This window comes from Antedon bifida, chromosome 5 (assembly GCF_963402885.1).
Source record: "Antedon bifida chromosome 5, ecAntBifi1.1, whole genome shotgun sequence".
NCBI lineage: Eukaryota > Metazoa > Echinodermata > Crinoidea > Comatulida > Antedonidae > Antedon > Antedon bifida.
Window position 1 is genome coordinate 6477795 of NC_136230.1, and position 21624 is coordinate 6499418.

Sequence of the window (21624 nt, forward strand, 5' to 3'; positions counted from 1 at the left end):
TTGGAATTAGGTTATCAATTTTCAATAAATTATTCTTAACAGGAAGAAGAGTCCATGTATTATTAAACTCTGGCAATTTATACGAAAGCTTCCACTTTGTAATTGTTCCTGTTCCATAGTCTTCACCTGGAATCCAAGTGACGTCAAAAGTCAATGTAGTTGCTGTCTGGTTTACAATAGTTGGCGGCTCAGAACGATATGGTAATGCTAAGACAAAATAAAATACAGAATAATTTTAATGTGTGTGTAAATTGTTTAGCCTACTATATAATGACAAATATTTGTTCTATAAGAAATTAGAATGAGAATTTCAGAATAGAAATATAAGAATGTTTTACTTTATGTTTTTATTTATGACTTGTCCACCTGGCAGATACACTGCCAACAAATATTAATATGAAAACGAAAGATCAGAAAATTACAGGGGCGGAGAGTGAATTGTATACTAGTAGTAAATGTGTATCAACACTTTATGGTGTTACCTATACTACAGTTTGGTCCGGCCCAAGCCTTATGACACCCATTATCGCAACTTCCATCTCGATTACAATCTTCAGAGTCTTTGCAGTGACATGGGTAGTTACACAAATCACCAAAGAATCCGGATGGACAGAACAGAGGTACTAATGTAACAAAGCAGAGTATTAATTATAAACCAATGTGATTTGAATACATATCAAAGTATGCTGTGTGAGAATATAGTAAATTCTTTGTTGGAATCTAGATTTAGACAGACGTTGATGTTCGTATTTTATTGCAAAGTAATATTTGGTGTTATAGGCCACGCGTGTAAGAAATTCTATAAGAGTTGTTAATTATCTACCACATGCGTATTTCTTGGCTTTTCATTATATTTGTTGTTTTGTTTATTATATTATATTTATAGTATACATTCTTATAGGCCCATAACGATAAGTCATGTTGGTACACTCAGTAAAGAAATTTTTAGAATCACAACAACGATTAAATACAGCATTAATTAGGCCTATAACTAGATAATGTATACATAATTTAATAATAACTACAAATACTACCGAGACATATTTTTCCAGTGTAATCGTCTATACACGTTGACACAGGCCCACATCCACGCGTTGTATCACAATTTCCGCTGTCACAGTGACAAACCTGGCGGCAATCAGCTCCATAGAAACCTGTGTCACACTCTATAATATACAGATTTTTTATACAATGCAGAGACAACAATTATAGAATTATGTCACTGACAATTATAATACAAACATTAATAAATATACATACCTGAACTTAATAAAATTATAATACATATTTGTAATGACAATAAAAACAATACAATGATGACAATGTAAAAATCAACGAATATTGTAATAATGAATTACAATTTTTTTAAACAACATATAGATAATTAGTAGTATATTAGTCAGTATACCTAATAATATTCAAACTAATAAAAACAGTAATCATTATTGTGTTTCTAACCATTATAACATCTATTTCCAGTGTTAAAATGCATTGATGCATGCAAAACCAACACTATATTTATAATATTTAAATGTTAACCTTTATTGCAATCGCTTCCTCCAAAACCATTGTGGCATGCACAACCAACTGGATCAGGTGGACATAAAAGATTTCCTTTGCAATTTCCACCAGTAGCACACACATAGTTGCAGTCACGGCCCCAGTGGTTATTTCCACAACCTTTAATAAATCAAACAACAGGTAAAATATGCAGATCTACAATAGGCATTACGCTATAACCAATCGATCTAAATCATTTCAAGAATCAAATGTAATATACATACATACAAACCTATATATTTGGTTAATGTCTGTTTTGTGCATTAGCTTAACAAGTAAATTATTCATTATTGCATAATTTTAAAGAGCAAACGCAATATTAGTCCCTACCATGTTGACAAGATAGGCCATTGAATCCTGCTGGGCAAATACAGATACCCGTCTTATCGTCACAGACTCCACCATTATAACATACGGGACAGTCCATTTCACAGTCTGGAGGATTCCACTTTGGCGAGGGACAAGCTAAATACAATTATGAATAATTAAACAACACGACATTGTGAAATACGATAACGAATAATTATAAGAAAGTTTATCTATCAGATTATATGTTGGCACAGAATAGATAAATAAACATATAAAGAACTTTAAAGAACCCCAATTAACAAATCGGCCTTATAATTATAGAGTGATAGATATTATCATAAAGAAATTATTTCAAGAACGAGGATGCTAATTATTATAGACATCTGAATTACGTAACTTCATACAAAAATTATTTTGTAAAATACACATTATGAATGAGATCTGCTTTACAACATGATCAAATAATAAGCCTTCCTGTAATATTACAAGCATAATAAACATTTTTCTATGGAAAAGTTGTAGCAATCAATAATTTTGTAAACGTACTGTACCTCTAACAATAAGTCTCATGATACCATGGTTACCATTAGGACTATCACCTGTATAACATTCATATACGCCATCATCTTTTCTTCGTATGTTCTCAATCACAGCAGACGTATTACCCCTCAGATTGTGTATTTCTTCACCGTAATTATGTCTCCAACGTAAATCATTAAGATCACTACCTTTACTGATATTGATAGTGACACTCTCTCCAATACCGACTGTTATCGTTCTGTGCTTCATTTCAATAGTGGCTGTAAACAATATCATTTATACCAAGCGCATTGTCACAAATGGTAATAATAATTAATCGATAGTTTACTTAATGATCATTCTATTTAAAACATATCAAACAAACCAATGAAGACTATTAAATAAGTACAGGTTATTTTAACATTACTAGATGTTCTAGTTAACAAGAATACAGTAAAAAGAGATATATTTACTAAAAAATATAATAATTTAAGTAAAAATGTGTATAACATTATATTACTTGACAAATAATTAGATTAAATTTTGTTTAGTTAATTTAACCAAACCGGAAATAGCGAGAAACAAGTCCTATGCATATACACTGTCCAAATTATAAGTAATTATGGTTGGGTTGCTTGTCTTGTGAAGTCGTGAGAAATAAAAGGTTTAAAACTATGCTGGCTTTTTGTAGGTTTAGGCATTATATTTTATGTTTACCGTAGGTGTCGTACTGAAAAGTTTAAAAATCAACAATACGATATATAGAGAAATGTTTGTGCCTGTTTTTTTTTTCTTTGGTAATTCCATTTCATCTTTGACTGTCAATGTGAACTTGTATGTATTTAAATCGTAATAAATAAAAAATTACGGCGTGCATGCCATGTACTAACCTGAAGAGGATGTCAACACAATTGCTGAATGTGTTACTACTTCACCTTTCTTTGCTACAAATGAAAACACACCAAATTTTTTAGTTGTTTGTAATTGAGCAACACCTAGATACGTGTGTTGTCCGTGTAATCGATAATCAATCTTGCTGTTTGTGTCAAATATTTTACCATCCGGCATATCTATTAGTTGACTTTGATCGTCGTCAGTAACACTAACAATATCAGCCCAAGTCACGTTATCCTTTCCATTAATGTTCTTGTATAATATTCCAACTGACAATTTTCTAATGTCTTTGTCTTCTTGAAGTGCGTATCCTCGAAACCAACTGTTACGAATAGAAGGTGACGAAAATGGTTTTCCAGAAAATACGGTTATATCCAATGGATCTGCAATATTTAAAAACATAAAATAACTCTATAGATTTAAATAAAACAGAAATCGGTAGCATTTCAGTGCTATGTTAGTGCCAGGTTCAGCTGAATGTTAATTGATCATTCAAATAAGTACTGATTTGTTGTATTACACGATTTAAAAAAAAGAACCTTCTTTGCAGTAAGGGGATAATTATTATAATTATTCAGTAACATCCATATTAATAATTTTAACACAAATGTTTTAAATGAAGACATTGAAAATAAATTAAATAAACGGGGGAAAAATTCAGATGAATTGAATTTTACGTTTGTAGTATTTTTGTAGTTGTAATTTCCGGGAGAGTAACCAGATATAACATAAGCTAAGAGAAAAATAGATATATTACTGAAAAGTAGAATTTCTATATTTAACCATTTTAGGAAAGTCATGTTTTTCGTTACGATTTTTGTTACACATATTAAACGTTATGTACAATTAATATATTAAATAACAATTACATATTTATATTTGACGCCTGTAGCTGAGCTTCGTTTATAAACTTGATATAACTATTTGCATTAAAAATGTAGGCTGAAATAATGTTCATCATAATGTGAAGGCCTATTTCAAAATAAAAACTGAAAACACACCGGAGCAGGAAATAACTGCAATCAATCATTTTTGATTAAAAAATGTAGGCCTAAATAATTTTCATCATAATGGTAATGAAACTGTCATATAATTTGTAGGCCTATTTTCAAAAACAAAAACACATCGGAGCAGGAAATAACTGCAATCAATCACAATACAATAACTATAATAAACATCAACGATATTTACATGGTAATCTGCAAAAATCTGATTATGAATTTGAGTGTATTTTTTTAGGGGAAAATTTTGCAAAACTTCGGCCGGATGAATATAAACTAAAAAGTATATAAAATCTAAAACGAGGAAAGAGTGTGAGAGTCATCTAAAAAGACATACCTGATAATCCTAATTGCCACAAACAAAGACTTATTATACAAAGCTGAACACTTTTTAAGAAACATGTATAGAGAAACATCTCTACCTCTTCTTCAATAACCAATATATCTGGATGTTCCTCCTCAGCTGTAGGCCTATGCAGTATGAATGCAATACTCGTCAGTAAATACAATATCGTTTCCTTGTATGCTCGTTTACGTTTAACCAAGGTTCCTGTTTCTTCAATTCCTGAAACTCGATGATTATTTTAATAGCTTAAAATAATTCCTTAGTTTTAATCGAGGGTTAATGCACTGTACGCAGTTTAATTTTGAATAGTTCTTGTTAATAAATATAATATCATTTCCTTCTTGTGATGTATGTTCGTCAACGTTTTATGTTTAGACAAGTTTCCTGTTCTTCCAATTCCACCGGACACAGATGATTATTTTAATAATATTTAAATTGTTTCCTTTTACGTTACTTGAACATTTACTTCCTCCATTTCAACTTACAATGTTGTATTTGAATTTTATTTACAGTGATTCCTTAATTATCTGAGGGGCTGATAGGTGATGAGGAAAGATGACGAGGTCACAGGATGATCGAAGATGTGAACTGATGTTAAAAGGAAGAATGTAGATGAGATAGGTAACGCAGACTTTCTCGACCAGTATGATTGGTTCCACATTTTATGTGGTTTTCACAACTTGGGATCAATCGTAACATAGGGGTCAGCAGGAAAACAATAAACAAAACATGATAACAAAAAACTTATGCACACAAATAACATAATACAGTTTTGTCTTTCGCACAAATATACATTGTTTTGATCTTCAGGTTGTTCATGGATTTAGGATCAAAGGTCAGGAATGAGGTATTTTTTTGCTGTAGTAGCCTAATTGGCGTTATACTAAAACGACGGTACTGACATTTTAGCTATATACAGCTTGGAAGCTGTATATTAAAGCTAAAACTAATTAATAATTGGTAGAGTATTTTTAAATACTCTACATTTATTATTTTCAAAACAATTTTTCATGTGTGGGCAAATCAAGCTTAAAACAAATGTTAGTGTAAGGGATCACATAAAAAAGTATAATAATTTACTAATTCTAGTTATGATTCGAAATGGTCTACTAGGTTAATGTTCTATTGAACACTATATATCTAAGGACAACTTGACCGATGACCATATTTTTTACAACGTGTTAGGGATGTACATATGATTTCAGAACAATCGTGAGATTAAGGATATCGCCGCACGCGCTCGCCGTAAAGCCGTCGCCGTAAATTGCTGTAACGTCACAGGTGTATCGCAAAATCTACTTAATGAGTCCAGGTAAGCAAAAGAAACAATCAAAAAATCAACATTTATATTTTAAAAAATTTATTTACAAAGTGTGTTTATTAGAAATTTTCTCGATTTGCCAGACTTTGCCATAAAACTCATTACGTAAATTTTGCGATGCACCTGTGACGTCACAGCAATTTACGGCGACGGCTGTACGGCGAGCGCGTGCGGCGACATCCTTAATTTCGCGATGGTTCTGAAATCATATGTACATCCCTAATACGTTGTTAAAATATGGTCCTCGGTCAAGTTGTCCTTTAAATTTGAGTGTTTGTTATAATCATTACGTTATTTCCAATGCATAATTACCTCTGATTAAATAGTACAAATCATGTACCAACAACTTATTTTCTATATATTCGATTCATTTGCTTTGTATTGTTTGTATCCTGAATTAAATGCTATTTAATTACATAAGGAATAAGCATACCATTATTCTAAGCACTACTCAGGCTCTGAAGTTGACAATTAAGGAAACGATTGGAATAGACAACAAAGCCGATAATAACGAGGAAACAATAATAACAGATCAAATATTTCTGGCATGAAGGTCAAAAAAGGTAACAATGTTTTTAAACAATTCGGAATATTAATTGAAAAATGTATCAATGTCGCAACATTTTGAAATTAGTTCGCTAACAACGTGAGACAGAAGATACTTTAGTTCAATCTATTTTTCTATTCAGTAAAAATGTAATTATGATAGCATTTTACATTATCTGATATTGAGGGAGGCGTTTATTCGAATAAATACGGTATATAAAATATAACGTATTACCTATGATGAATGACAACATACAACTTACATAAACAAACGTACACAAACTACTGAAATTAACGGACACGCAGTCAGCAGATGTACACGTCCAATACGTCATGTACATGTAAGAAATGGAAAAGCCCAGAATATGCCAAAAAGAAACTTTGAAACGTTGAGGACTCGCTGCCTAAATCGTAAAGGTGTGACAGGGCCTTTGGGTTTCAAAATAAATTGTTCACAAACAAATATTTTTTTTTGTAATACATATATATATAATTAGCTCTCTAATTTTCCTGGCTGATTTAGTTTTTTGATTATTCTATTTAGTATCTCCATTGAGATCCAAAATACTAATACCCACAGCATTTTTTCAGTGTTGTGCTTTTGATAATTATTCATCAACATTACTTTCCTGCATAGTGTTTTATATAATATTATTTTATATTATCATATTTTAACTTTTCGTGTAAACTATTATTATGTACCGTTGTTTTGTGAAGTGTTGAGGGCGTCATGTATGTCAGCCTATGCCGTTTTGAGATATCCTCGTTAAACAATAATTTATACAATATTAATTATGTAAAACTAATCTTAACAGCGCATGAGTAGAAACCTTCAATCAATTGTTGTCGGTATTATATTATTCGGTATATTTCACAGTTTATTATCATATCACATGATATTTATACTCCGTCCTTCAAACGTTATATTTCTATACAGAATAGTGTATCTAATGCACATATGCCTAGACGAACATCAGTATAGCACAAGTGACGTCAATCAATACTCAACAATAGGGGCTACTCTCTATAGTCACATTCCAACAGCGTCTGTTAGCCTAGGCTCTAGAAAACGTATAGGTTAACAAATGACATGATACTTACTTAAATCAAGTGAAAATTGTTTCATTAGGTAAATGTAGGCTTACACACTTTAAACGATAATGTTTTGAACTTCGCGCTAACTTGCTATTACGACACGTCATTTCGACTCAGGGCCTGCCGGCCGGCGGCAATATATTAGCATTAGCATCATGACTGTACTGTATAATTCAGCGTAAACATTCATTAATCCACAGTATACCAGTCCGTTGTAAACCGATATTATCCTTGTTGACGGAAACAATCAGTCTTTAAATTCATGCTATTCTCCAAATTCAACTCATAACATGCATTATTTAGTAAACGTAACTTAACGTTCTTATTGTTGGTTGTTTTACGTTGTTTTTGCCGACGGTTAAAATTTGAAAAGCCCGGCTCTTTGTCCAGTCATTATCATAAAGTCAAACAACAATAAAGGAGGCCTTTAGTTGTCGGAAAAAACAAAAATTACTTATAAGCAGCGCATTTATTATTTATTTATTTATTTTATATTACTATTCTTCTTTCTTAATTGATCGTATTTCAACATTATAGTAGCATTATACTGACGACGGAATAGTTTCTGACAACCGCTGATAGGAAGTGAATTTAAATAAAATACTTATTACAGAATAGAATGAATTTATAAGCTTTTATTACCGAAAGAAGTAGTAAGTATAATATTAATAAGCTAAATCTTAATTAAAATATGATTTCAGAAATAATATAACCAGTTCAAAACGTAGCATAACACACTCGCCTGCGCCTAGTTAATTAGAATTGTTAATGTAATGTACAGAGCAATTGGATAATGATTTACATAAAGCTATTTAGGATATAAAAACATTTTTTATTTAACGTCTTATTTTTATCATTTTTTAGAAGTAAAAACAATAAATGTTGTCGGTAAAGAAAGCACAGGACAGATCGGTGTTGGATGGAGGCGGAATTATTTTTTCCATTATTTCGCTTATTTTCAACGGATAATTAACGCCTACAGTTCGTTTTCTTACTCCACAAAAAACTGGGACATTCACTGTTATAATACAAAAAGCTTTGATTATTTACATCTTCTAAGACTCTAAAACATATACTCGCTTGAATGCAGTATATATAGTTTTATGGTCCACCATTAAATAAAGAACTCCTTCTGAAATTTTTCAAAACACAAGTTTTCTTTTTGAACAATTGTTCATACTCCCTTTTATGTTTATATTATGTTATGTTCGCATTTAAAGTTTAGGTTGAATAAGAAAGTTTCTTTTCTTAGATATATTGTCCCCCAAAAACAAAATAACCAGTTAAATTCAACTAAAATCACACTAGTAGGCAGCCGATTTTGGTAAATATATATTTTTGTCGATCCAATTTTTGATAGAATTTAAATTGGCATATTTTAAAAATGATTTTTTCTTCAGAGGGACAATATAACACAAAAAAGTTAATTCAAACAAACTGAATTAAACAGGGCTGTCCATCTGAAGATTAGTACAACTAAACTACCCCCAGAATTGAAAGACCTTAGCTATGATACAAGAAGTAATGCAATGCATCTTTCGACACATGACTATAGAACGTTCTTGTCAACTATTCAAAATGGTCCATGGTTACAACAATTTAAATTCAAATGATTATTTTACATTCAATAAGGAAAATAGAACACAAGGCCATAACTTCAAAATCCTTAAGCAACATACCAGGACAATGCACAGAAAAAAAGTTTTTCTCATATTTCATTGTCGAAAAATGGAACAATTTACTGCCCGTCACAGTAAATTCGAAGTCAATTAATGAGCTAAAAACACAATTAGAAAGATACTACAACCAGAGAGAGCTCAACAAACAATAAGAAGAATTGATGGTCACAAAAGCGAAATCTTAAGAAATCTCTATTAACAAATGAACAAATGAATTAAATCCATTTAACAGTTGTATTTAGTGGTATTTTACTTTACGTTAGCATATTCCTCGTACATTTTCAGATAACACAGGGCAGCATCGTAGCAAAAGCTGTACTGAACCTAGAAATACAATATTAAACACTATTACTATTATTAAATAAAGCTCTGTGAACACTGTCAAACTAGTTTGACAATAAAGTGTGATGTACCAAAATATGTTAGTGATATGACATCCCCATTTCCATATATGGGCACATCACATTTTTTGTCACATAAAGTTTGATATTGTAGACGATTACTTCGAAAAGCTTCTGATTCTGAAGTAGTTTTATATAAGATGTAGATTTTTTTGGTTTATTTTATTTACGACATAAAACAATTTGTTTTGTTTTGCAATGAATGTCTTTTTGGCGATTCAGATTCTAAGCACCCTTTGGGTTAATTGAGTTTGAGCACACAATCAACGAATTTTAAGCATAAGTAATTATTAAAATGTATAAGAAATTAAACGAAAAAAATCATTGGTATGATAGAAAATCAAGAAAGATAGGAGAGACAATAAGACGCAATAAAAAGAAACTACCTCAGAGTCCACCGCAGTAGGACATGCTGACCTCAGTGCTTTAAGTGTCTGGAGTACATCCACCACCTTGTCTTCTCGCATTTTCTGTATCACTGAATAAACTAGGCAGAATAATCCAGATCTACCAAAATCATCCCTATTGCATAAATACATTTTTTAAAACAATTTTTTTTTTGTGAAAAAGAGAAATACATGTTTATCATTGGAAAAGCATTTATCACATACAATAATTATTTAAGTTTACTTTTAATTGTTGTTGTTGTTACTCACATGCAATGAACAGTGATTGGTGAATTACCCTCTCGTTCCATTGTTTTCATAATGATTTTAACAAATGCATCAACTTCTGGAACAGGTTCGTGTTTTGGCCATTGGTTAACCTCATACTGAACAATGTGTCGTTTTCCATCATCCTTAATGAAAAACAAATCAATGAATCAATTCCGTATCTACAGTAGGAAGATACTGGAAATAATGGTTGACAAGCAGACCATCTACTTTAATTAAAATACACAGAAAGGTTACTAAGGTTACTTATAATAAAAAAATTTCATTGATAATTAGTCTATAAATCGTGGCATCATCTATGCATCATAGGCCTATTCACTGACTAGTTGTTTTACGAAAACAAATATTAACCTTTTCTAAGACAATTCGTCTCTCATTCATAAATTCATTCTGATAATTTGATTTGACAGTGACTGTGTATTCACCAAATGTCTGTTTCTGATTGATCTTTTTTGGGAGGTACACTGTACTCGTTATATCTTCCATCTCATTTAGTTGTACTGTGACGTCACATTTATAGTCAAACACTAAACGCCAGAAATCCACATTGTTAGTATGCGATGGTGTCCGAGTAACGATAAAAGCACCATGATCACTGTAACGCTTCGGAATAAAACAAACTAAACTTTAATTTAAAAAAACACGATTATACAAAACAAAAGAGAAAATGTAGGGGATACTTGCGCATGTCTTTTTATATCGGTGTATAATACTGTAAATTATTTTATTCGAAATAAATCGCTCTGTCTATCTTACTACTAGTAAACCTACAATGCCTACTGTACGTCGTTTTTGTGTTTCTTAAATGTATCAATATGATTTGAAAAGTATTATTAGTATTCTGCCATTTTCTAATATCAAACTGACTCGATTTAATTGTTAATAGATGTAAACGAGTTTTCACATTTTGATATTAGAACTTAATATTACATGTTGTGATACTGGTTGTAACGACATCCTCTCCTCAAAACATGCTTTCCCACAACCTGGTACCTACCTCAGCATGTGAAGCGTTAATGTATTCTTCACCAGCGTCAACATTTATTTGGAAACACCGTTTATTTACTGTAAATTAAATGAAAACAAATCATTATAGAGTAATTATTATTGTTTTGTCATTATATTTGATTCTGGTCATCAACTCAGCTAACGTCAAGTCAAGTCTTCTTTTAATTACCAAAAATGGTGTAGGCCTAATTTCACTGCGTTTCACTTTAATGCTTAAAAAAGTTCCTCTTTCTTCAAAAAAAATTTTTTTTTATATATATTTGTATAGACCAAAGAAAATTAAAGAATTTTTCATCGTCAATTGTTATCATTTAGCCTAACATAATCAAATCGTAACATACTAATCCTAAGGTATACAACTTACAGATCAAAACATCTGGTCGTCTGGCGCGTGACGTGTCATCATCCAAATGACGTAGAAGCAAACTGTTTACGGTCTATAAAAAAATAAGAGGCTATTATTTTACACATTGATTAATTTTTGTTAGTTTTATGTAACCGTTTTATAATAATTGATAATTAAAATCATGTTTGGGGAAATGGAAACCATAATAATCAATACACGTATTAAGACATGTAATTTACAAAACAAGAAATTTAAATAACGTATTATATTATTTTTAGTGTTGGTATTTATAAATATTTTTATTTCCATATGATATTATTCTCTACCAAGCCTCTTCCTAAAATGCTACGTTTTCCTATAACAGGTGGAGGAGGAAGGAAGGTTGATCTATAATATGGTTATTATTAATCTACTACATCTATATTTTTCTATAATATTTTATAATTACAGTTTTATTTGTTTTTTACCACTTTTTATTTGAAAGATTTAAAATAAATTTTAATTTATAAATAAATCAGTAGTAAATATAACATACCTCAAATTCTTTCTTTAAACCGTTCCTGACGCTTGATTGGCGTTTCCTCACATAGTCAAGAAGTTGGGACAACTCAATAGGTTTGTATTCTTCGTTATCTAGTTCTGTGACATCAACAGCATGATTTGGTACAAGCTCTGGTTCCGGCACTGGTTCTATGTACACAGGCTCAGCAGCAGAGTAAGTCCCAATAGCAGACATAGGCATTTCATATGCAACTTGATCTTGTTTATGTTCGGGTTCTATGTATACTGGTTCAGCAGCAGAAGAGATGGAAACATTAGACGTAATGTTTTTATATTCACTTTGCTCTTCCAGATTTGCAACATCATTAACAGGATCCTGTTCAGGCTCAGCGTATATGGGTTCAACAGAAGGTGTGGCACCACTATCTATTGCGTTTAAATCTTGTTGACTAGTAGAATCTTTACTAACCTCTGTTTTCGCGCTTGATTGTTTTAAACTAAAACAAAGAAATGAATACGATTATTATAAGTCGATGGTTATTTTGAGTTTCTTCTTCTCCTTTTTCCTTGCAACGCCACCCCGAGTAAATTGTTATTTCAAAATTGACAAAAAACTATATGACTGATACTTTACCGTTTAAATATTATCAAAGTGATAGTAACTACGAAAACTGCCACAACTACCGAACCGATTACAACACCTAGTACGTAACCTAAAAGTAAAATATTACTGTACTTGAACATGGATACATTTTTTAACCCAATGCACAATTAAAAAAAAAACCCACAACAATCAGAGTGGGAACGGTCAGATATTAAAATATTTTCTAATTCTTATGATTTTGGCTTATTCATACTGAATACAAATAAGAACATTTCAAAAAGTAAAGTGTGTTGATGATTTCACTAACCTTCTAATTTCTTTTCGTCTGAAAAATGATTATTAGTTGACGGATTACAATCAATCCCAAACAGGATTTTCTTTGTGTCGGATGTCGTATTAACGTTTAGATATGACGCAAAAACTGTGAATTTATATTCTATACAGGGCTCAATTCCGTCACCAAATATAACTTCAGTTTCTGTTGTAATTCCTTGACGAAATATACCACCTGACAGTTCATAATGGTAGGTCACCTGATAGTCTGGAATGTCACATTTAGAAGCGTTCCATTTCACCAGTAAATGTGTTCTATTTGCAAATGTATTACTTTCTATCGATGGCTCTATAAACGAATAGAAATAGAATTTGTAGGTCAAAGGTGCTCATTTTACTTACACTATCAATATAACAAATATTTAAAAATTATTCAACACAAAATATTTGTTTAATTGTCAATCCTCTTTTAATCCCTGTTAAATTTATGTTTTAAAATGATAACAAGCAGAAAGTAGAAGTTTTCTTTTGTTTTTGACTCAACCTCATTAAACAAAGTTTTTTTTAATGAAATAAATATATAATGGGTTAATTATATCATGTTTTCATAATATTCAACAAACTAAGTGTATTTTTGCATACAAAGTCTAACTCACCTGAGGGTGCTGTTTGTAGTGTTATCTGCGGTCCCCAACTTCCAGCAATTCCCATATTATTAACAACTCGAGCGTTCATGATATAACCAGTACAACTTGATAATCCAGATATTTCAACCGGTTTAAAACTGTTTGTTATGTTGACTTTACCTTGTATATTTCTATCTATTTCTGAATACTGCACTTGATATCCAAGAATATAGTTACACTGGATTTGATCATAGTCACTAGAAACGGCCTTAACGTAAAGTATAATATTAAATTAAAGTACATTGTATTTACAATTGTAGAATTTTAAATTTTAAAAAAGAAAACAATTGTGAATTGAATCTTGTGAATAACATATCATACCATGATAATGATTCAACTTGTTCTTTGAATTATTGAATCATATAAACCATAGATCCAGTGTACACAGTTATAACCGGTGCACTTTAAAGAACCCAGTTTATTATTCAGAAAGAGTAGGGGGTTACCCCGGTAAACTGGTTCACACAATAGCCCCAGGGGATTACCACCTATCTGATAGGACATTGAATAATTCACTATTGGTAATCCTTGGCCACATTGCCTAAAGACATAAATAAAATAAAATAAAAATAAAATTCGGTGTCTGATAAAAACTTAATCCATAAAAAAAAATGCTGATTACCTTTAAATTCAAGATGATTATATTATCTTTGCTAGTTGTTAATGATATGTCTGGTTCTACCAAAGGCTCTATAAAAAGAAAAAAATTCAAATCAAAAGATAATAAAACAACCAGAACAGTAAATTGAATAACAAATAAAATCAATATTTACAGGGAAAATAAGATTTCTATTTTTATATATTTAGTAAAATACTAATTCGTCTTTTACTAGTATATGAATAGATAAGTTGTGTTATTTGTAATACATCGTGTAATTGAATCATACATTTAGGCCTCTTTTATTAAGCTAAAACAGAAAATATGGTCAAATAATTGTAGTGAAACAAACTTTTCACCATGGAGTATTTTGACAATAACACAATTATAATAATTAAATATGATAAAAAAAAATCCTATTTTCCCTCTAATCAAATCGCGATTATGTGGTATGTAGAAACAAGGCATGTTATATTAGCGTAACAAACACTGTTTTGATTTTTAGATTTTAATTTTTGATTCGAAAATAAATAAAAATATTTGTCGTTGAATTAAAACCACATTGTACATGTAATCTGAAATACGCATGCTCTGATGATTCCTCGAATCCGACATGAAGTCATCCGACATAAAACATGATGGTAACTCTGAACATTCAGAACAACTCTGATGATTCAATTAGGCCTCTATAAGTATATTATGACCTCACAATTTTAATTATTCAGAGTTATACATTTTAAAAACTATTATTCTATTCTTTTGGAATAATAGTTTAATTCATTTGGGGTGAATATGATCTGTTCCTTGAGTATTGGATTCAGTCTTTAAGGAACGATTATGGAAAAATGGTGTACATTATTATGCTTACTTGAACAGATCAGCATTATCTTTCGTGTATTACTTCTTGGCCCACCTATCTCTTCACCATTAACCATTCTGAAAAATTGTGATTGCAACTTAACCAGCTCATTTGGCACTAGTTTATATATTGTCAATGTGTTATTGGTATTATCTGTAGATTTCCAACCATTGTTCCCGGATTTATACAAGAGTCTCCATTTTGTAATTATTCCCCTTCCATAGTCTTTACCAGGAATCCAAGTGACGCCACATGTTAAAGTGCTTACTGTCTGGTCTTCAACAAATGGCGGTTTAGAACGGTATGGTAATGCTAACAAAATAATATAATTAAATTAATAAATAATTAAAATATAGCTGTTAAATGAAAGATAGGATTATATTTTCTGTATGTAATGAAAAATAATTAAAGAAAGAACGAAATAAGAAAAAAAAGAAAAGAAAAAGAAAGAAAGAAAAAAAAAACATGGAAATGATGTCATAGATCCGAGTAGAAGTAAAACTAAAGTTCCATCCTCTTTTACATATAATAATGATATTATACATTATTTGCAAATTAATGATTATTTTGTTAGAAACGATATTGAGTTTATTTTGACACAATATTCTGAATACCCTACAAACACAGCGCAACTATAATGTTTATTGCTATGTTAACGAAGAAGAGGTACAGTACTCAAAGTTATTGAATTTATTGATTCAAACAAAGCCCCAGGATATGAAGATTTTTTTTACAATATTAATTTAACGCCGCTATCACACACACGCACACACCCCACACCCCGCGATTTTTAGTCGCGTGCAACGCGACTCTATAGCTCACTATGTCAGTCGGTCGGTAAACTCTAAATGTCGGTAAACACTAACTCAAATTTGCGCACGCGACTGCAGGCATGTATATTGTCTTGTTAATTTGTCGCTTCAAACTGGATTGATACCACCAGGGAAGTTGAAAAAGTCCAAAGTAGTTACTGCCATTTACATGTGGAAAATGGGACCTCCAATTATACTATTATTTAAGTTTAAAGTGTTAAGTCAGTGTGGGTTGCGCTAAACAAACACTAAACTTATCATGCTATTTATCGAATTGGTCCATAGAATACTGAAAGTGTTCTAGAAAAAGGACTATGTACTTTTATGAATTTGTCAAAAGCGTTTGATATCGATCATCGTATTCTGTTGAGCAAATTGGTATCGTTTTAAAGATGTTTACGAACTATTAAAATTGATATGGAAGTCCTCTTGAAGTGCCATAAACGAAAGTTGTCAAATGTATTACTTTCTCTAAATTGTCATTTTAAACGTATATGATATTCATAAAGTAAACGTCACAAGATTTGTGACAAATGTAAGAATTAAATCTTGTTTTAAATATGTCTAATAGCACTGTTTCATAGACTGAATTCGAAATTCACTTGACTTGTAGTCAATTTATACACATATGAGCCTATGGACAAAATGTTGTTTTATGTAAAAGGGTCCTGCAAAAACAGATTGGTCAATTTCGGAGTGCAAGATCCTTGCCATCGATTATGTACTGTAATTGTATTATAAACGATGGCTTACAGTAAACAAATGTGAATTAAAAAAAATGTAGAACATTTTTTTTGCCGTATTTGCATTGTTGTACCTTTTCGAAAATGAAATGGTACGTTGAATGAAGGAGGTAGAAAGGGCCTACACCACAGAAGAAGCTAAAAAGAATACACAATAGGCCTATTTATGAAAACTAAATATAGTAAATATATAAAAAAATCTGCAAGGATTTAAAATGTCACTAGCCTTAAACAACTACAAATAAAAGAACAATGGATTGAAATAATACTACTTCACACGTCTTGGAGCATCGTACAAGGTTTTTTGTCCTTTAATTTAATGTTATTTGTAATTGAAGTAATGCCTGTGACAATATATGTGACAATATATGTAAACGAATGTGCTTAATCAAAAGTAACATGTAATGCTACGTTTGATGGTAATAAAAGTGGGATGATCCACAAAAACGTTACCTATGCTGCAATCAGTTCCAGCCCAAGCCTCGTTACATCCCTTAGTACAACTTCCATCACGATTGCAATCTTCAGAGTCTTTGCAGTGACATGGGTAGTTACACAAAACACCGAAGAATCCGGATGGACAGAACGGAGGTACTAGTGTAACAAAACAGAGTATTAAAAATAAACCAATGTGATTTAAATACATATCAAAGTATGCTGTGTGAGAATATAGTACATTCTTTGTTGGAATCTAGATTTAGACAGACGTTGATGTCCATATTTTATTGCAAAGTAATGTTTGGTGTTATAGGCCACGCGTGTAAAAAATTCTATAAGAGTTGTTAATTATCTACCACATGCGTATTTCTTGGCTTTTCATTATATTTGTTATGTTTATTATATTATATTTATAGTATACATTCTTATAGGCCCATAACGATAAGTCATGTTGGTACACTCAGTAAAGATATTTTTGGAATCACAACAACTGTTAAATACAGCATTAATTAGGCCTATAACTAGATAATGTATACATAATTCAATAACTACAATACTACCGAGACATCCTTCTCTAGCGTAATCGTCTGTACATGTTGACGTAGGCCCACATCCACTCGTTGTATCACAATGTTCGCAGTGACAAACCTGGCGGCAATCAGCTCCATAGAAACCTGTGTCACACTCTATAAACAGATTTTTTTATACAATGCAGAGACAACAATTATAGAATTATGTCACTGACAATTATAATACAAACATTAATAAATATACATAACTGAACTTAAATAACATTATAATACATATTTGTAATGACAATAAAAACACCTATTATATTTAATCAATACGATGATGACAACGTAAAAATCAACGAATATTGTAATCATGAATTACAATTATTAACAACAGATAAATAAGTAGTAGTATAGGTATCAGTATACCTATTAATATTCAAAATAATAAAACAGTAATCATTATTTTGTTTGTAACCATTATAACATATTATTTCCTCTCAAAATGCATTGATGCATGCAAAACCAACACTATATTTATATTATTTAAATGTTAACCTGTATTGCAATCATTCCCTCCAAAACCATTGTGGCATGCACAACCAACTGGATCAGGTGGACATAAAAGAATTCCTGTGCAATTTCCACCAATAGAACACACAAAGTTGCAGTCACGACCCCACACAACCTTTAATAAATCAAACAAAACGGGTAAGTATGCAGACATAGGCATAAGCTAATAAATAGACCTAAATCATCTCAATAATTAAATAATAATAATAATAATACACAGGTACATCCAAATGATAAATTATAAAAACAAAATTCAACCTTATTTTGTGTATAAGCTTAAGAAATCAATTTTAATTATTAATTATTACGCACTTTTAACGAGCAAACGCAATACCTTGTTTGCAAGAAGTTCCTTTAAATCCTGCTGTGCAAATACAGACACCCGTCTTATCGTCACAGACTCCATTATAACATACGGGACAGTCCATTTCACAGTCTGGAGGATTCCACTTTGGCGAGGGACAAGCTAAATACAATTGTGAATAATTAAACAGTGCCAAAATGATATCTAATAATATAAATAGACAAATAAAGGTTTCAAGATTACAACAGATTACAAAAAAATCCAATAAACAAATAGGCATAATATCTTATAGAGTGAGTGATGGATAAAATAAATTATTTGAGGAACGAGGATGCTAATTGTAATAGACTTCTGAATTACGTAACTTTAGATAAAAACATTCAGAAGTCAAATTTATTTTGTAAAATACACATTATAGATGAGAACTGCATTACAAAATGATCAATATTAACAAACATATATTAATAATCATTCTTCTATGGGAAAGGTTGTAGCAATCAATAATTTTGTAAACGTACTGTACCTCTAACAATAAGTCTCATGATACCATGGTTACCATCAGGACTATCACCTATATAACATTCATATACACCATCATCTTTTCTTCGTATGTTTTCAATCACCGCAGACGTATTACCCCTCAGATAGTCTATTTCCTCACCGTAATTATGTCTCCAACGTAAATCGGTAAGATCACCACCTTTACTAAGGTTGATAGTGACAGACTCTCCAATACCTACTGATATTGTTCTATACTCCATTCTAATTACAGCTGTAAAGAATAAGAGATAAAAATGTGGTTTTAGAATAAGAGTAAATTTTATTAGTTAAAATAATGGTAGTAGGTTCCATTACGATCTATCTGGACTTACTCACCAGAATCGGATGTCAAGACAATGGCTGAATCTGTAACTACTTTGCCTTTCTTTGCTTCAAATGAAAAAACTCCAACTCTATCATCAGGTTGTAAGTCAGTAACACCTAGAAACTTGTGGTCGATGAACGTTCGAAATTCAATCTTGCTATTTGTGTTAAAGATTTTACCATTGGGCATACTTTTCTCTTGTTGTTGTACAGTATTTTTATGAGGCTTAGTATCATTCCAAGTCACTTTATCTCTCCCATCAATATTCTTGTACAATATTCCAACTGATAAATTGCTGATGTCTTTGTCCTCTTGAATTGCGTATCCTCGAAACCTGCGTTTACCACTATATCTGGACGTCAATGGTGTATCAGAATACACGGTTATATCTAATGGATCTTCACAAAGAGATATATAAATAATGTTTGACTTATTATACAAATAATAAGTATAAGTATAATACAAATATGAATACTATTAAATATAAATACTTAAAGTACAAATATTGTTATGGATAAACTTGGTATGTGAATATTTTTAATTAAAGTGGTTTTGAACAAAAACTGAATATCTAATTGGGCGAGAAAACACATCGTAGAAAATTATTATTATTTTTGTTTTTTTAATTGTAATAATATCTTTTAACTTTTATCTAATTTATATTATTTTTATCTAATATTCTAAGTGAAGATAACTGGATAAATTGATTGTTAATAATAATTGATATCCGTTTTTGTATGTAACTCTGAAATATTGTATACTAGGTCTTTTGTTCTACTTCAATGGATATTTTATTTTTAAGATTGCAATAGTTTCAGTAATTGAATGAATAACAAAATTAAGCGGATTGTGTAACAATATAAAATCTAAACAATGGAATTAACTTGATTATATTTAATTTTTCCTTTAGGCCTAATGGTTTAAAAAAATTGTGTTTCTAAAATAAACACATTTCGGTAATATAATAAATCCATGTCCATATTCTTTCGTACCGATTTATAATGCTTATTTAAGAGATTGGGCATTTTGTACATAATAGGCAACTTATTCCACTAATCAATAGAGGTGTGTATGAATGATAATCTACTATGTATTACCTGATTTTAGTTTATATATAGACTTTCTTGTTTAAATAAAGTTATTCTTCGGGCATTCATCAATTCAATATAGACCATATTACTGCTATCAATTGACATACCCTTTCGACTAAAATAATCCAAGGAGTCCATTAAATAAGTCGTAATAGGCTATATAACTCATAACAATAAATAGTGAACTCAAACGAAGAAAGAGAAAGAGATTGCTCTAACCTTTCAAGACATACCTGATAATCCTAATTGCCACAAACAAATACTTAAGATAAAAAGCTGAAAACTTGTATAGAGAAACATCTCTACTCCTGCCCTACTAACCACTATATCTGGTGGTCTTCAATTGTACTCCATATGAACGCAATGTTTGTCAGTAAATATAATATCGTTTCTTTGTATGATCGTTTTATGTTTAACCAAGTTTCCTGTTTCTTCAATTCCTGAAACTCGATGATTATCTTAATAACGTAAACTAATTCCTAAGTTTTAATCGAGGGCACTGACCGCAGTTTAATTGTTTCTTTGTGATTATGTTCGTTAACTTTTTATGTTTAAACAAGTTTCCTGTTCTTGCAATAATAAAATTTAAATTGTTTATTTTTACGTTACTTGACTATTTACTTCTTCGAGTCCATTTCAATTTCCAATATTGTATTAGAATTTTATTTACAGTGATTCCTTAATTATCTGAGGGGCTGAGGATAGATGAGGAGGAAAGATGAGGAGGTCACAGGATGATCGAAGATGGGAACCGATGTTAAAAAGAAAGAATGTAGATGAGATAGGTAGAGTATCTAGTTGCAGAAGACCATTTTACGTGGCGTTCACAACTTGGGATCAAAGGTAACATAGGGCAGCATGGTAACAATTAAAAAAAGTTAAGAAAAAAAAACACTCCTCATGCACACAAATAACATACTACGTTTTAGTCTTTCGCACATTATTTATACATTGTTTTGATCTTCATGTTGTTTAGGATCAAAGGTCAGGAATGGGGTGTTTGTTTTTGTAGTAGAGGCGTTATAATAAAATAATGTACTGAGATAGACTTATTTGTATTTATATA

At 30.9% G+C, this 21624-nt stretch overlaps 2 protein-coding genes across 2 annotated transcripts; both read right to left on the minus strand.

Moving 5' to 3' along the window:
* Nucleotides 1–462: 462 nt before the first annotated feature.
* On the minus strand, nucleotides 463–20869 carry LOC144843268 (uncharacterized). Its single transcript, XM_078700062.1, has 7 exons — nucleotides 20792–20869; nucleotides 19479–19865; nucleotides 19126–19374; nucleotides 18633–18764; nucleotides 1540–1680; nucleotides 1035–1166; nucleotides 463–623 (listed from the first exon to the last, which is right to left on the minus strand). The coding sequence occupies exons 1-7, from the start codon at nucleotides 20856–20858 to the stop codon at nucleotides 463–465; spliced, it is 1269 nt and encodes a 422-aa protein (XP_078556188.1). The 5' UTR covers nucleotides 20859–20869.
* On the minus strand, nucleotides 9421–18452 carry LOC144842298 (uncharacterized). Its single transcript, XM_078698731.1, has 15 exons — nucleotides 18284–18452; nucleotides 17774–17899; nucleotides 17229–17369; nucleotides 15230–15532; nucleotides 14386–14453; nucleotides 13734–13971; nucleotides 13112–13426; nucleotides 12835–12913; nucleotides 12235–12697; nucleotides 11718–11790; nucleotides 11343–11410; nucleotides 10697–10948; nucleotides 10328–10470; nucleotides 10058–10193; nucleotides 9421–9594 (listed from the first exon to the last, which is right to left on the minus strand). Exons 1-15 carry the CDS (start codon nucleotides 18450–18452, stop codon nucleotides 9520–9522), a joined length of 2649 nt encoding a protein of 882 aa, XP_078554857.1. The 3' UTR covers nucleotides 9421–9519.
* Nucleotides 20870–21624: the final 755 nt, after the last annotated feature.